Raw genomic sequence first — 17,897 nt, forward strand, 5'->3', positions numbered from 1 at the left:
ATATTCGGATAATTCAAAAAACAAAATCTTAAAGATGCCTCAGAGATACTACGAAAGGACTATGAAACAAAATCAGCCCTTCAATTTTTCCACAGAAGTTTGTAAAGTTAGGAGAAAATACAACGCTTCCATTCACCTCCGTATAATGTCGTCTAAGCAAATTTTTTGATATCGGAATAATAACAAACACATGTATCTACAAACTGATGTAAGAATCTTGAAAATCGCAGTACAGATAATAAAGTTATAAATTGTCAAACTTAATCAAAAAATTTTGTGGCGGATTTTTATGCCGGGAAGTGTATATTATTTGTATCATACTTTGTAATTCTATTATTAAAGATTAAAAATAAATTTTGAAGTACTGTTTTTGTCCTTTGTAGTTCGTAACTACAAATAAAGATACAGATACAGTAATGAATGAGTATGAGATAAAATAATAATAAATACTGTATTAATTAACTAATTGTTTGCTTTCTGTTCCAGGATTATCTCGTACGTGATGGACCCGGAGCCAAATGGCTCTGAAGGAAGAAATATTACCGTTACTTCAACTGCACAACCTGTTCCGACACTTCATCCCTATTACCAAACGTACGATGTCATGACCGGAGTGCGAATAGCTGCGACGCTCGGCAGCTTTTTTGGCCTAATGGCTATTCTCATGTTTTACAAATCAAAATCCAAGACTGAGAAGGCCATGGAAGACCCAGATTTTACAGCCGCTGCTATTGCTGAGGTCAGGATTATTCTCTATACATATTAATTACAGTTTTTGGTAACTCAATTCTGAATTGTTTTTTTTTTTTTCTTCTTAGCTTTATTATAACTTGATAACGTAGCATTTTTAAAATTAAACTTTAAAATGTAATTCACTTACTGACTTAGGAGTAGTTATGCTAAATAATAGACTGTTTGTATGAAAATATATCGATAAAATTTAGGGATAGATTTTAACATACAATAAATAAATGCGTTTGTTTCTGTATCTGTAGAGTAGGAGGGCGAGTCAAGTCCCAGAGTACTCAAGGCCAAAATTGACCCATCGTCCATCCTCCCAGGGGGTTGTTTAGCTCATTGTCCATCCTGCCGTTTTCATGAAGGTGGACAAATCACCAGGGGACGTCTCCCCTATGTCGGCAGGTGTAAGCCAAGGCTCGCCGAACGCATACTCTCGTATTGACAATAACACCGGACATTCACATAGGACATGCTGGACAGTTTCGTCATCTCGTTCATACTTCATACTTCCTGCACAGAGGTGTGTCGACTAGCCACAGTGTGTGGATGTGTTTGATTAGTTGACAATGGCCAGTTAAAAAACCAACTTTCAAGCGTAGGTTTTTCCTTCTAAAGTATTTTTGTACTCTAGGTACCTCTGGGAATAATTAAAACGATGGAAAACATCTACCAGAATATCACAATAAAGGTAAAAGTAGAAGTTGAACTAACTGACCCAATTGAAGCCAGCAATGGGATAAGACAGGGGGATTCCTTGAGTCCTTTATTATTCAACCTGATCATGAACGAAATAATAAAAAAAAGTAAGAACTAAAAAAGGATACCAAATGGGAGAAAAACCACTTAAAATAATCTGCTATGCAGACGATGCAATACTAATCTCTCAAAGTGAAGATAATTTACAACGTATGCTGCACCAATTTAAGGTAACCGTCAGAAAATTTAATATGTTAATTTCCCCAAAACAGACAAAATTCATGGTTATAACAGCAAATCCAATAAAATGGATCTGGAAGGTCAGATAATAGAACGAATGATGGAGTTTAAATGCTTAGGCATCACACAATCTAGCTACGGAAGGCTCGAAACAGAAGTGGAAGAACAAGTGAATAGAACAAACAGAGCCGCAGGTTGCCTGAATGACACAATATGGAGAAATAAAAATATCGGAACATAATGACATACGCTGCAGAAACACGACCCGACACAGAGAGGACAAAAATATTGCTCGAAACAGCGGAGATGAAAACCCTTCGAAAAATCGATGGTAAGACTCTATGGGACAGATATACGACGTAGATGCAAGGTGGATAACATTAATAACTTGCTAAGAAACAGGAGAATAGAATGGAATGATTACATAAGCCGAATGACAACAAATATAGTAGTCAGGAGAGCGAGAGACGGTTCCCCAATAGGAAGAAGAAGTGGGAAGACCACAAAAAGATGGAACGACAACTTACTAGAGGCACATTGCAAAAACAGACAGAGACATGTCTATACAAAAAGAAGAAGAAGAAGAAGCACTTTTATGATGCTGACTTCCCAAGGTTCCTTAGTCTTACCTTTGCAAGTCTACATAGGGGAAAGGCGGGCAAAACGGGGTAGCTGCCTAAAACGGGGTACCCCCTTTTTTTCAATATCATTCGCTCGATATATACGACGTTAATGAAATTATATTATAGACGCCTGTTTACGCCTTCTGTCATATAGCAGATATAATTAACTGTTAGTCAATTGTTGTAAACAGTACATGTGCGTTTTTAGTTAACCAAGTTATAATATCGGCCGAAAAATAATCCATAGTTATTATTACTAAAACAATTTATTATTTAATATTATTACTGCCAATTAACAGTGAATGTGTTCTAGAGTATTCGTTTGTCATTATGTTAAAAAATAAAAACTTGTAATAATTTAAACAGGACATAATCTCAAAATCTGCTCTTTGGGCAAAACAGGGTACCAATAGGTAGGGTAAAATAGGGTACCCTTTTTTACCATACCTATTGGTAGTCTTTACCCTTTTTACCATACCAAGTGAGATAGCCGATGATCAAACCAAATCACAGACGAGTAAGAAATCGCAATTGAATAAAACTAAAAAAGTAGAGTCAGATTCAGAAGGCGAAGATAGTGACACTGACTGGTTCTGCGGAAACTTTTATTTAAGTTCCACAGAAGGATGGATAAGCTGATCCAGTTGCCTTAAATGGGCTAAAAATTAATGTGCAGGTGTAGAAGATGAGGATGACGAAGCAGTACTTGTATGCGAATTTTGTCAATAACTTTTTCTTTTGTTTTAACTTGTTGGTTTTAATTTGGTACCCCATTTTACCCTATATGACGAGCATAATGGGGTACTTTACATTATTTTTTGTTTTTTTATATGATAAGAAAATCTTTTACTTTTTTTAACTTAAAGTTATATTAATCAATAACTACTACTATAACAATGGTATTTGGCTTATTTCCAGACATTAAAAGTTACAGATGTGTTTTAAATCCTAATTTAAACCTTAAGTACCCCATTTTGCCCGGGTTTCCCCTACTAGCCCTTCCTCCTATCTTTTCACGGTTTGCGTGTGGGAGTGACATTTGTCAATTTTCGCGATTGTTGTAGTTGAGCAGCCAAAAATATCACCAAGTTCTAAGAGACTTAGTCTTGCTGCCTTCCTAGTTAGCTAGTCAGCAAATGAGGTTGCCTTTATGCACTTGTTTCATTTGTTTGTTCTCATTCTCTATGCTCGTATATTACATGTTTATGTATGTTGTGAACTTTCAGGAATTATTGGGTACCTTAATAAAAAAAGGTGATTCTGTATTTACCGGTTTCTACCATTTTTCTCCTTCGTCAGGTTTTTCCCAATATACGTTCGCCGTTTTCGTTCTCCACAGCACTTTATTCTACCAGTCACCTTTTCTGAGATCGTCATATACACACACCCAAACTTATATGGAATCACCTGATATTTCTTATTATTTCGTGCGATTTTAAAAAAACGAACACACGAATTCAAACAATATTTATTTTAAAGCAATTTAATAACAAATACATAACAATTAAATAAAACAATAACGTATTTAACAAACAAATTGAAAGTAGTTGTTTTAAAGTCAATAGCATACAAAATTTTAATGTAAAACGAATAATGTTTAACTTGTTTTTATTTATTTTTTTGTATTTTATGGTAGTCAGTGTTATCACCTCTAGTCCTTATGCAAGCTTCAGTTTGCGTGGGCACGTTCCTAATCAAATTATCAACATTTTATTGTGGTGGGTTGCTCCATCCTTTAAAAGCAGCTTGTACTAGCCGTGCGGTGTTTTGTGGATTATCCCGGCGAGCTCTAATTTTTCTTTTAAGCATATCCCACAAATACTCTATAGGATTAAGCACGGGTGAGCAAGCAGGCCACTCCAAACAAGGGATACCTTTTGCTTCAATGATGTCTCTAGTCAGGCTAATGGTATGTAGAGGTCCATTATCATGAAATAAAATTAAATTTTCTCCTGTTGCGCCTCTCCAGAGCCTGACTACAGGTTATCAACATACCTGTGAGCAGTTAAAGTTGATTGGATGAAAATTAAAGGAGTTTTTTACGGATAACAATTCCTCTCCAGAACATTACACTTCCCCTGGTACATTTGTTAACAGATCTGACAGTTTTCGCTCTTGCTTGTCTTCCTCGACCTCTAAGTACACGATTTCGTGGGTCATCTGATTTTCCATCTGATTACATTTAGACCAGGGCGCATCTGTAAAAATATTAGTACATTTGGACGTTGAGAGGTGACTCAAATTTTTTTGCAGAAATTGCTTGAAAATAACTCAAATAATAATATTTGAGTTATCCTCCCTCTCAAAAAGGTCCGGAACATTGTTTAAATAATCAAAATGTCAAAAAATGAAGGAAAAATTTGATTTTTTTCTTCGTTTTTTGATTATAACTTTAAAAGTGTTCATTTCCGAAAAAAGTTGTACTGACATAAAAGTTGCGTAATTAAATTTCCTACAATATAGAATGGGATAAAAATTTAAAAAATAGTCACACTTGTTGCAAAATAGCAATAATTGCGGAAAAACCATACAAAAACAAGTATTCGCATTTTACGTTTTTCAACCATTTATGCTACACTTAGGACCTTCATATCTCACTCAAAAAAACTTTATGATACAGTAAAACAATACTGTAAATTTTATTAAGATCTGTTCAATAGATTTTGCAAAATAAATTTTGAAATCCAGCTTTCGTAAAAAAAATTCATTTTTTCAAAATGTTACAGGACTGAAAGTAAAGCAGATAGCAAGTTGAAAATTTTTTTGCATATAGAAGTGTACTGTACCTTTCATTCGCAATTTTGCAAAATTAAAATCGATTAACACCACGGCGTCAGGAATTTTTTTAAATAAACATTAATTATTGGTGCTACGCGCAGGACAGCGGATAGTTTGCTCTGATTGGGCATTCCAATGACCTTTGATAACGATTGATACATTTTAATTTTTATTACATTTCGATATAAATAAATAAATTTGTTTATTGCAAAATAAAAACACATACTCTATCCTTTGAAATAACACTTTTATTAGCAAAAACTTTCTTTGTTCATATATTTTAACTTAAATAATAAAAGTTTATTATTTTTAAACATATGCAATTCTTTAAACAATATTTCACAAACAATAATAAAATTAGTTTGATTTTTGTGGAATTAAAATATTAAAATACAACAAAATATAGAGTAAGAAAATAATATATTAGATAAAGATTGGAAGAAATTTTGGTGGAAATCAACTTGTGTGAATTGAACACCGCTGTCCTGCGCGTAGCACCAAAAATTATTGTTTATTTAAAAAATTTCCTGACGCCGTGGTAATTAATTGATTTTAATTTTGAAAATGGCAAATGAAAGGTACAGTACACTTCTATAAGTACAAAAAATTTAACTTGCTATCTGCTTTATTTTCAGTCCTGTAACATTTTGAAAAAATGAATTTTTTTGCGAAAGCTGGATTGCAAAATTTATTTTGCAAAATCTATTAAACCGATCTTAAAGAAATTTACAGTATTATTTTACTGTATCATAAAGTTTTTCTGGGTGAAATATGAAGGTCCTAAGTGTAGCATAAATGGTTGAAAAACGTAAAATGCGAATACTTGTTTTTGTATGGTTTTTTCGCAATTATTGCTATTTTGCAACTAGGGTGACTATTTTTTAAATTTTTAACCAATTTTATATTATAGAAAATATAAATACGCAACTTTTATGTCGGTACAACTTTTCTCGGAAATGAATACTTTTAAAGTTATAATCAAAAAACGAAGAAAAAATCGAATTTTTCCTTCAATTTTTGACATTTTGATTATTTAAACAATGTTCCGGACCTTTTTGAGAGGGAGGATAGCTCAAATATTATTATTTGATGTATTTTCAAGCAATTTCTGCAAAAAAATTTGAGTCACCTCTCAACGTCCATCTCAAAACAGATCCGCCCTGGACTAATTAAATTCTGACTGTTTTTGAAAATAGCACATTTTGTCAATTCCCAATGTTCCAGTTTTGGTGGTGAAGACACCAATTTTGGCGATCAGTCTTTTGCTACCTGGATAACTCGGGAACCCATAACTGTCACCTGCTGTATACTTCTTGGTACGAACTCTTCTTCTTATCCTTTCAACTGAAACAGTTACACATGTAGCTTCCAAAAGCTGCCTTTGGAGCTGCAGGTGAGAAATGGTTGGGTGTCTTCCAGCTGATTGGACAATTAAACGATCTTGGAGAGCCGTTATTACTTTTGGCGACTTTCCCTTGCTTTATTTTTGAGCTTTCCTAGTTCCTGTTACATAGCATATGTTTTGGACAGAATGCCCTGTATTACGCCTAGCTCTGCAGCTATGTCCATCTGAGAACATTACTTTCTCCACAAGACCAATAATCTTTCCTCGTTGTAAGTTCTATAACCCCACATGAGGCATATTTTCGTTTTTGGACGCAAAAGTTAGTTTATTTATTTTCGTTCAACTTGCAACTCAAGCAAATAATCTATACCGTACCGGGCTGTACTATCCGATTGTCTCGTATATTTGTTTATTTTCAATAAAAACCTTTAATCTTCGCAACAATAACAAGTTTTTTCAAAAGAAATAAATATTACTTTGAAATACATGGTGATTCCATATAAGTTTGGGCGTGTGTATAATACCTTTTCCTATGTACGCTGTCCAACTTGTCCAACGCATCCATTTGGACGCGTCCAATCTAATATTCTTTTCAGCCATCTGTGCTCTGGCCTTCTTTTTTCATGTCCATACTACTGCAGAGCTCTTTGTCCCAACTTTTTTGTAATTGAGTATTCTACTTTCATCCTAAATAATAAATTGTCATAAAATGGAAATATTTAAATTACTCATAAACTACTTGAAAGAAACAAATATAATCATTTAAGTGAAATACGTATAAATATAACAAAACTAATAAATTGAGGTAAAAATAAAATAAAAATCTGTGGCTAACGGACTCGCATCCAAGCCATTTTTTCACACACTCACATACACACACACTACTTTCATCCTGTTCCATATTTTCTCTGTTCTTATTATATCCTCTCTGCTGATTTGTAGACATATTCTGATAAAGTCCAGTTCAAATTTTTCTTAATTTATTTCGTATTAATGTCGTCATTGTATTAGTCATACTTCCGCTCCATATAGTGTAATATTCATCAATAAGATCTGATGATCTTTTGTCGTTTTGTTTGTTTAGAGTGTTATTTCAATTACAGTTTCAATTACAGTCTTACAGGTAAGAGTCTGGAGTTAGTGGATACGCTCAAACGAAGAAGAGTTCAAATTGCTTGTATTCAAGAAACTAGGTGGAAAAGACAAAGGGCGAAAGAACTAGGTGATGGATATAAATTGTGGTATGTAGGGAGTAGTAACACTAGAAATGGAGTTGGTATAATTGCTGATAGTGAAATGAAAGATAACGTAGTAGAAGTTGTCAGAACGAGTGATAGAATGATGTCAGTGAAATTTGTAGTTGATAAAGAGGTATTGAATATTGTGTGTGTGTATGCTCCTCAAACAGGGCTGGGTGAGAATGAAAGAAGAGCTTTCTATGACCAATTAGGAGACGTAATGAGTGATATTCCAGCAGAGGAGAGAGTTATAATAGGAGGTGATTTCAATGCACATGTGGGCCAAGCCAAGACAGGATATGAAACAATACATGGGGGATTAGGCTTTGGAACTAGAAATGAAGCTGGAGACGACATGCTAGAATTAGCAACAGCATTGGATATGGCGATTGTTAACACATTCTTTAAAAAGAGAGAAACTCAACTTATTACCTACAAAATTGGACAACATCAATCCCAAATAGACTACTTCATGATAAGGAAAGAAGACATACGTGAATGCAAGGACTGCAAGGTAATAGTTAGTGAGACAGTAAGCCAACAACATAACCTGCTTGTTCTGGACATCGAAGTAAAAAGCGAAACTAAACAAAAATATCGGAGAGGACCACAAAAAATCAAGTGGTGGATGCTAAAAGATGAGAAGGAAGGTCTATTCAGGGAAATAATAGTAGAAAAAATATGTTGGAACATGAAAGGAAGCCCTAACACAATTTGGAGAAAAATGGCCAATATTATTAGAGATACGGCTATTGAAATACTTGGAAAAACGTCAGGAAAGAAGTTTGAGGATAAAGAGACTTGGTGGTGGTCAAGTGAAGTACAAGGAAAAATAAAAGAGAAGAGAAAATTATATAAAAAGTGGCAAGAAACCAGATCGGACATATATCTTCAAAACTATATGGTCGCCAAAAAGGAAGCGAAAGTAGCAGTAGCAAAAGCTAAAGCAGAAGCGTATTCAAACCTATACCATCATCTTGATACCAGGGAAGGCGAAGCAAAGATATATAAAATAGCCAAACAGAGAGCAAAGAAAGCAAGAGATTTTAATCAGATTAGATGTATCCGAGATGAAAATAATGAAATACTAATTCACGAAAAGGATGTCAAAAAGAGATGGAGAAAGTATTTTGACAGTTTATTAAATGAAGAATTTAACAGACAGCCTGTGGAGTTAACGGAGATAGTAACAGCAATGGTTACCAGAATAACAAACGAGGAAGTGGCTCAAGCGCTTCAAAAATTAAAGAAAGGAAAAGCAGTCGCACCAGATGATATTCCTGGGGAAGTATGGAGAGCATTGGGAGAGACAGGAATAAGTTGGCTAGCAGGTCTATTTAATAGAATTATGGAAGTTGGACAAATGCCAGACGAATGGAGAAGCAGTATATTAGTACCTGTCTACAAAAACAAGGGAGACATACAACAATGCACAAACTACAGGGCTATAAAACTACTAAGCCACACCATGAAAATATGGGAGAGAGTAATTGATAGACGGATACGTGAAGAAACTGAAATATCCGATAATCAATTTGGCTTTATGCAGGGCAGATCAACAACAGATGCAATTTTCATTGTAAGGCAACTGATGGAAAAATATAGGAATAAAGAGACCAACGCTCATATGGTATTCATTGATCTTGAGAAAGCATATGATAGAGTTCCTCGAGAGATTCTGTGGTGGGCACTCAATAAGAAAGGAGTCCCTGGCGAATATGTAAATATTGTGAGAGATATGTATGAGGGAGTAACGACTAGTGTTAGAACAGGTGTGGGAGAGACTGATAAATTTCAGGTGAAAGTAGGATTGCACCAAGGCTCGGTGCTTAGTCCTTATTTATTCTCATTAATTTTGGACAAGATAACAGCGAAACTACAGGGTAGTATTCCATGGTGCCTAATGTATGCTGATGATGTAGTGTTGATAGAAAATAGTGAAAGAGAACAAAAACTGGAACAGTGGAGACAAGTCCTGGAGGAAAAAGGTTTAAAACTTAGTAGGACAAAAACAGAGTATTTGGAATGTTCATTTAAAGATGGAGTTACTACAAATAAAATGGTATTTTTGGATGGTGAAATGATTGTGAAAAGCAATAGTTTTAAGTACCTGGGATCGGTATTACAGAGTAATGGAGAAATAGATGCAGATGCATGCAGTAGAATTAGGGCTGGATGGATGAAGTGGAAAGAAGCGAGTGGTGTGTTGTGTGACAGAAAAATTCCAATGAAGCTGAAGGGAAAATTCTGTAAAACAGCCATAAGACCGGCTATGATGCACGGAACTGAATGTTGGGCAGTGAAAAAGAAAGAGGAACAACGAATGCATGTGACGGAAATGAGAATGCTTAGATGGATGAGTGGAGTGACAAAGAAGGATAAAATTAGAAATGAGTATATTAGGGGAAGTCTAGGTATGGCACCAATTGATGCCAGAATGAGAGAGCATAGGTTAAGATGGTTTGGTCATGTTCAATGTCGAGACGTTAATCACCCAATACGAAGAATAGCTGAAGTGCAGATTCCTGGTAGGAGTAGGAGAGGAAGACCAAAGAAGACCTGGGCGGAGACGATAAGGCAGGACATGTTGGTAAAGGGGATTAACATTGATATGACCCAAGATAGAATTGTGTGGAGAAATGCAATTAGGGAAGCCGACCCCGCATAGGGATAAGGCAAAGAGAATGATGATGAGAGTGTTATTTCAATTATTCCATGGAAAGATCTTTCATACAAGTACCATCTCGGCTTATCATTGAACCTAATTACTTAACGTCTTACAACACTTAATAGTCTCTTCTTCTAAAGTTAATTTCGAATTTGTAACCTCTGATCCAATACATAAGTATTCGGTCTTACACATAGTTATCTTGAGCCCATATAGCTAATATTCTTCATTTAATTTCTTTATCATATATTTCATATCCTCTCTGTCTTATGCATGTTAAAAAGTGTAGGTGATAGACAACATGCCTGTTTGAGGCCTTTTGTTACTGTGATTCTTTTTGTTATTTCATTGCCTAACTTCATTTGCAATTCAGTTTCACTATACAGTCTTTGTGTTGGGTTTGGCCCTTTTGTCTCTAACGTGCATTTTTCCCTTTGCTTCCCATTATGGGATAGTTGTTTCCTGGGCACGCTATCGTATAATATTCCCAAGTTGATAAAGGTCATATGTGTTTCAATATTTTCCTATTTGTTCTTTTTATCACTCGTCTCATAATGAATATATTATATAGATGTGATTTGTCATTTTTTTATGTTTAATTTCATGAATATCGTCTTCCGTAGCTATTTCTAATCTTTTTCATTTATTTAACTCCATATGGGTGGTTGTACATGTTGTCTAAATTTGTCGAAAAGTTTGCCTAAAGTTTGCCTAACTTTTATTAATAATGACACATTAATTTATTGAGAATTTATTTTTCAAATAAATTATCAAATTAATATTAAATTTAATTAAAATACAGGTATATGAAAGAACCTGTATACCTACTTGAAACTAATTTTAAAATGTGAAATGTGTTTGTGTGAATAATTTTTTTTGATATCCCCTATAATATCAAATATATCCAACTTCGTCACAAACCTTACAATCCCCCTGTATATACATATATTTGCCTCTTTCGAATAAAATGGTGTCTAATACTAATAACCATTCCAACATTTCATATCCTTTTCTGTTATCAGGTATGGACATATAATATTTAACACGTGTATAACTTTGAATTATTCGCAAAATCTGGATCCTATGTTAGCATTCATTTTCTTTAATCCCGAGGAAACTAAAATAAGTCTCTTTGAAAAATTGAAACGCAAAATAAAAGATTGCATAATTACCGAGGGCCGAAAGTCCCTAAAAACTTCTATAATGTTTATTTTAATAAAATTAACATGAAGTAAAACTCCCTAGTGTAGTTGGTATATTTAATAAAAATTCTAAAAAATTTTTAAAAATCCAAACGCATTACGTTCAAAACGTTTTTGGACTTATCAGTCCATCATCAGTGATGACAGACTAAACGTAGTTCAATGTAGACCTATTCATAATAAAAAAATCTCTTAATTAATGGAGTAGAGCATCATGTACCTAGTACTAATCCGTTGGCATCCAATGTAAGCCAAATTGTTTAACAAATTTCACCATGTAGTTAGAACATACATTTTGACCAGTGTTTGGCATTGTGGCTATTTAGCAAGGACAAAGAGTTCACTGATGATGGACTGATAAGTCCGAAAACGTTTTGAACGTAATGCGTTTGGATTTTTAAAATTTTTTTAAAATTTCTGCGATTAAATTTTTCAAAAATATTTATTAGTTTTTTCAGGATTTGAAAAAAAAAATGAATTCCTTTAAATAGCATTGGACCAAGATTTTGCATATACCCCCTTAAAAGAGCGTAGGCGCAAAATTTCAAGCCAATGCTTTTTAAATGCATTTTTTTTTTTTCGAATCCTGAAAAATCTAATAATTTTTTGAAAAATTTAAACGCAGAATAAAAGACTACATTATTACCTATAGCCGAAAGTCCCCTAGAATAAACAAAAATATTCTTTTGTATGAGATATTTGAAACTAAAAATCACACTAAATTTTCTATTTTTTTTTTATTTCACCCTATAACTTATTAAAATAGCCCTTTCGGCCCTCGGTAATAATTTAATCTTTTATTCTGCGTTTAAATTTTTTCAAAAAAAACTTGATTAGTATTCTCAGGATTCTACGCTCTTAAGTTTTTTTTAATTAACTAGTTTTTATGGGAAATAAGCCAAAATTTTATTAAAAAAAATTATTTTATTAACGTTTCGACGCCCAAATCGGGTGTCGTTGTCAAAATACAAAAAATAGTAATGAATTAAACAAAAATGTTGTTGCTTAGTAAAAAAATTCTTCTAATAATTTATTTAATTTAACTCATTTATATCGTCAATTCAGACATATATTATACATTTTAAAGTAGAAGACTTTAAAATGATATTGTCAATATTTATGACTTGCGTTCCTGGGACGACTTTATTGAAAGATAGTTCATTCGATTACATGAAATCAACCCCAACTCAAGAATATTCGTCACAAAAAAATCATAACATGTGATCTGTCTTTAACAAAACAACCAATTATTTCCCATCAAAACTAGTTAATTGCAAAAATTCCACAAGAAAATAGCTTCATTTCAATTATGTACATACCTATTATGTATATTCAAAAAAATGATTTGATAATAATATGTATGTATATACCTATTATGTACATTCAAAAAAATGATTTGATAATAATATGTTTTCATACAAACCAGTCAAATTTTATAAATTTTAACTCTTTAAATTAAACATTTTTAAATCAGTAGTTAGTTTTTGCTTTACACTCTATTTTCTCACAGCTTTTCTTGGAATGCCTTCTTGGACTAAATGAGGCAGTGCTTGTTTACTTTGGATTTACTATTTAATCCATTCCGCTGAAATGGAACTACTTAACATTCACTAAGGTCTTACTATCCCTGCATGACATTTAGTAGTAGAGAATTATATACTGTGTTGTAGTTTCTATGTATTAATGCAGTAAAGTTTGATGTGTATAATTTGTTGCAAAATAAATCTCTCAGCTTAACAAAATAGTATAAGAAACATTGTATTCGGAATTTTTCTAGTAGGTAAACCTATTTTAGAATATGGTGCGAATGAAAGGAATAAATTCGTTGTTTCGTAAGCCGATAAGTTTAAAGGTCGCTGCATATTATCATGCACGTCGCGTTTAGTTTCCGATAAATATGATTTAACTGGTTTTAAATATGAACAATTCACACCGTCTGGAACGTATCGCATCAGACACCTTCAGTAAAAGGTTTTTAGGAGACCACGCTACGTGTTGGAAACGCTACGTGCATGATAATGTGTAGCGACCTTTAGAAAAAATCCTGAACGGGTTGGTTTTTATTTTTAAATTATAAATTTTTGGCATATTTTATATATCATACTAGTGTATTCGATGATTGTTTTAAATGAAAATAGGGGTCCTGTGGTAGCTGATTTAAAAGTTTATTCAATTCTCTATTCGGTAATATAAACATCATAATTATTTATATAGGGTGTCCAAAAAAATGTTTGTATTAAATTATTTGACACAAAAGAAGAATGTATGTAATTTATTTTATTCAAAATACATCAAACATAAAAAAATGTTTATTTCATAAATATAAACATTGTTTTTGCTTAAATTCAATGTACAACTGCCAAGAGACAGCTTGAGCATTGAAATTAATCGAAAAGCAATGTTTATTTGCCAAATAAACATTTTGTTCTAGTGTGTATCTTATGTATTTTGGATTAAATAAATTAGTTAAGTACATACATTCCTCTTTTTGTGTTAATTAATTCAATTAAAAAAATTTGACATACTGTTTAAATAATTATGTTAATGTTTGTATTACTGAATAGTATAGATAATTGAATAACCTTTTGAATTGAATGAACTAGCACACGACCTCTATTCTCATTTAAAAATTGTCGATTACGTCATCACGCCCAGATGGATGACGTCACTAGTTTGGTATATATATGTCAAAAAATCATAATTTAAAAATAATATTCTACCTGTTTCAGGATTTTTTCTTAAAGTCGCCGGCTTACGAAATGATAAATTTATTCTTCTCATTTGCACCATACTGTATAAAATGTTTGAAAGTAAAATTATTAGTAAAGACGTCAGAAATTTGACCGTACAACAAGCCGAATTTTACTAAATATCTCTATTTTTTTCCCAAAAAACCTTCTCTTTCTTAGGCTTTTTCCTAAAATTCCCCTCCGTATGGGGAAGGACCGGAAAACAACGATTTACCTAGAATTTGTACGCTGTGTAAAAAAAACGATTCAAATTAAGAAATGCAGCTGGGATGATTTTGAACAAAACTATGTTTTAACACTTTTTGGATGGAATGAACCGTTCTCGCAGAAACAACGCTTAAAGCAACCGGCAATTTTGAATCGTTAAGCGTGCAAATTCAATTTTTTAAATAAAATTTGTATCATCTCGATTGTAAAAATTCGACATCTTTTAATCAAAGTGTCTTATGTCAAAAATCAAAATGTGTTTTAAAGTGGAAGAGTATAGCTTTCGAAGTTTCGAAGAAGTGCAGTTTTGCGTTTGGCCGTAATAAAGAGTAAATAAACGTTGCGCGAATTTTGCCATTTTTTACGATTTTTATGAAATAAATAAAATTTATCACTTCCACTTATCTGTCGCTACGCAATATCAATTGCTAAAGCCTTATCTTAATACCTATTACAATAAATTTCAATTTTCAGTTTTGGAAACAAATATGAGGCATTTTAAACATGGCTCCATCCAATGTCTTGTTCGTGGAGGCATCTCACGTGACGTGTGATCATTTGTGTATGAATGTTTAAATTCAGCTTGTCTAGTCATACTGCCAATATGCTTCTTTTCATGAGCATTTTTCAGTGCGTCACAAATGATAGAAAAAAAGTAAGTCCGTGATAATACACATTTATGACATTTATTCTAACATATCATTTTAGTTAAATCTGACAGTTGTCACATTTTATTTGCAATTTGGCATAAAAACAAATCAATTGAGTTTATTGCATTTATAAAATGGTATTTTCTTTGATTTGTATAGTCTTATAAATTGTACAGATTATATTCGTAGATATATTATATAATTAGTAAATAATTTTTTTCGATTATAGCGCCATTTATTGGCAACTAGAATAAATGTTATAAATATCACCAACGAAATGTAATCACCGACGTGCGTTTTTCTGTCACATACAATTTAATGCGTTAGAAAGAAATCGAAAAACTGTGACGCACTGAAAGATCCTCATGAGAAAAAGCATAGCTCTTATTTTTTGCCAAAACCTATAATTGAAATTTCTTTTGATATTTTTCGAAAATTAGGATCTTGCAATGTAAATTCCGTAGATACTGTTCAATGAAAGTGATAAATTTTATTGATCTCATAAAAATCGTAAAAAATGTCAAAAATTGCGCAACGTTTATACAGAGTGAGTCTGTAATTTGGAATAAATTCACTAGTTCAAATACTAATTGTTTTTTTGAAAAATGCTCAGACCTCTCGATTAGTATTTGAAATCGAAATTTTTTACATACAATTATAATGTATACAGGGTGTCCCAATTTAGAGATATGACGTTATCGTTAATTTTCTGAAACGGCAACACTGTGATTTTGATAGCTATTTTGATGGGTTGTGTAAAGCTATAGATAACTGCAAAATATCAAATTTTTATTCCCTACCATTTAAAAGATAATAAAAAATAACGAAGTTATGAAAAACAAAAGTCTCTACTTTGGAATAAATTCAATAGTTCGAATACCAATTATTTTGTCTTTAATGCTCAGATCTGTTGATTAGTATTTCAAATCTAAATTTTTTACATATAATAATAATGTATAAAGAGTGTCCCAATTTAGAGGTATGACGTCATCGTTGATTTTCTTAAATGGCAATACCGTCATCTTGATAGCTATTTTGATAGGGTGTGTAAAGCTATATATAACTGCAAAATATCAAATTTTTATTCCCTACTATTTACAAGATAATAAAAAATAACAAAGTTATGAAAAACAAGCAGGTAATCAAATAATTGAATTTAATATTTTTGACTAAGCAAATTCTCGTAATGTTGCCCATTGACTATGTATTTGACAATATCCTAAACGCGATCGAAATTCGTTTTGAACATTATATTATGGGCATTTGCTTAGTTGAAATAATTAAATTCAATTATTTGATTACTTGTTTTTCAAAACTTTGTTATTTTTTATTATCTTGGAAATGGTAGGGAATAAAAATTTCATATTTTGCAGTTTTGTATAACTTTACACACCCTATGAAAATAGCTATCAAAGTGACAGTGTTGCCATTTAAGAAAATCCAATGATGACGTTATATCTCTAAATTGGAACACCCTGTGTACATTATTATTGTATGTAAAAAAATTCGATTTGAAATACTAATCGACAGATCTGGGCATTTTTCAAAAAAAAACCAATTACTATTTGAACTATTGAATTTATTCCAAATTACAGACTCACTCTGTATATTTAACAGCTTTATAGTAAAGTATTTCATTTGCCTTAAAATGTAAAAATTGCATACGAAAGCTGCTCTCTTCACCTTGTAAAACGCATTGTGGTTTTTATCGATAGGACACTCTGATCAAAATAATATCGAATTTTTGCCGTCGAATTGATACAAACTTAAAAAATTTAGTTCTCAGCATCTTTTTGGGTCCCAAAATTAACATTCTCGGCCTAATACATATGATGAATGAATGAATGTAAGATAGGTACCTGACCAAATATCATATTATGTACATTTCTTATACAAGGAAATAAAAAGAAGAAATCCTGCGAACTACAGAGAATTTTCGGTTAACAGCACTCTTAATTGACTCTTTTGCAAGAGAAAAATAAAGAACAGCGTTGATATGGCAACAGCACTAACAATACGTGAAGTACATAATATTATCTTCAGATTTGAGAGATCCTGTGTTGATAATATACAACAAATCATAGAAAAGCGATATTTGATCGGGGAAGAAAGGCACATCAGCTTTATAAATAACTAGTTTTTATGGGAAATTAGCCACAATTTTACTAAAAAAGTGATTTTATTAACGTTTCGACGCCCAAATCGGGTGTCGTTGACATAAAAAATAGTTAATTGCCAAAATGCCACAAGAAAATAGCATCAGAACATCAGCTTTATAGACTTTATGGGCTATAGAAACAACGTATGAAAAATTATAGGAAACTTGAGAATCTGCATCTATAAGATGCAGTCTATCTGCTCTATTATGTAATATTTATTTACAAAAATTGTTCCATCAGTGAAGATGCAGCTGTGCCAGTATGAGGGTGCCAGTAGTAAACAGTGGCGTGCTGGCCATATAAATGAATCGGTGCAATCACCGAGAGGCAGCGGCGTCTTGAGGCCGGTCAAATAGGTTCACAAAAAATTTTAGATGTAACTAAAAAAAATATTTTTTTAATTTCTAATCGAATGGTAATTTTGCTAATAATATGTATTAATAAACATTTCAAAAAAATTAAAATTTTTTAAATTGTAAAATACAAGTCAAGTAGGTAATTAAATAAGACTATATACAATATACATAAAGAGACAATAAAAATAATTTATATTTTTGTTTTTTTGATTTTATGAATAACGAATAAAATATTCTGATAATT

The 17,897-nt window shown here is 32.3% G+C and overlaps 1 protein-coding gene across 1 annotated transcript in view; it reads left to right on the top strand.

The window, feature by feature from the left end:
• Positions 1 to 17,897, top strand: part of LOC114329730 (uncharacterized) — a 909,636-nt gene that overhangs the window by 764,579 nt on the left and 127,160 nt on the right. Inside the window, exon 2 of the mRNA XM_050642316.1 lies at positions 487 to 739. Within this exon, the coding sequence (XP_050498273.1) occupies positions 503 to 739 (237 nt within the window). The 5' untranslated portion in view covers positions 487 to 502. The remainder of the gene's footprint in view (positions 1 to 486; positions 740 to 17,897) is intronic.

Source organism: Diabrotica virgifera, chromosome 1 (assembly GCF_917563875.1).
Source record: "Diabrotica virgifera virgifera chromosome 1, PGI_DIABVI_V3a".
Taxonomy (NCBI): Eukaryota; Metazoa; Arthropoda; class Insecta; order Coleoptera; family Chrysomelidae; genus Diabrotica; species Diabrotica virgifera.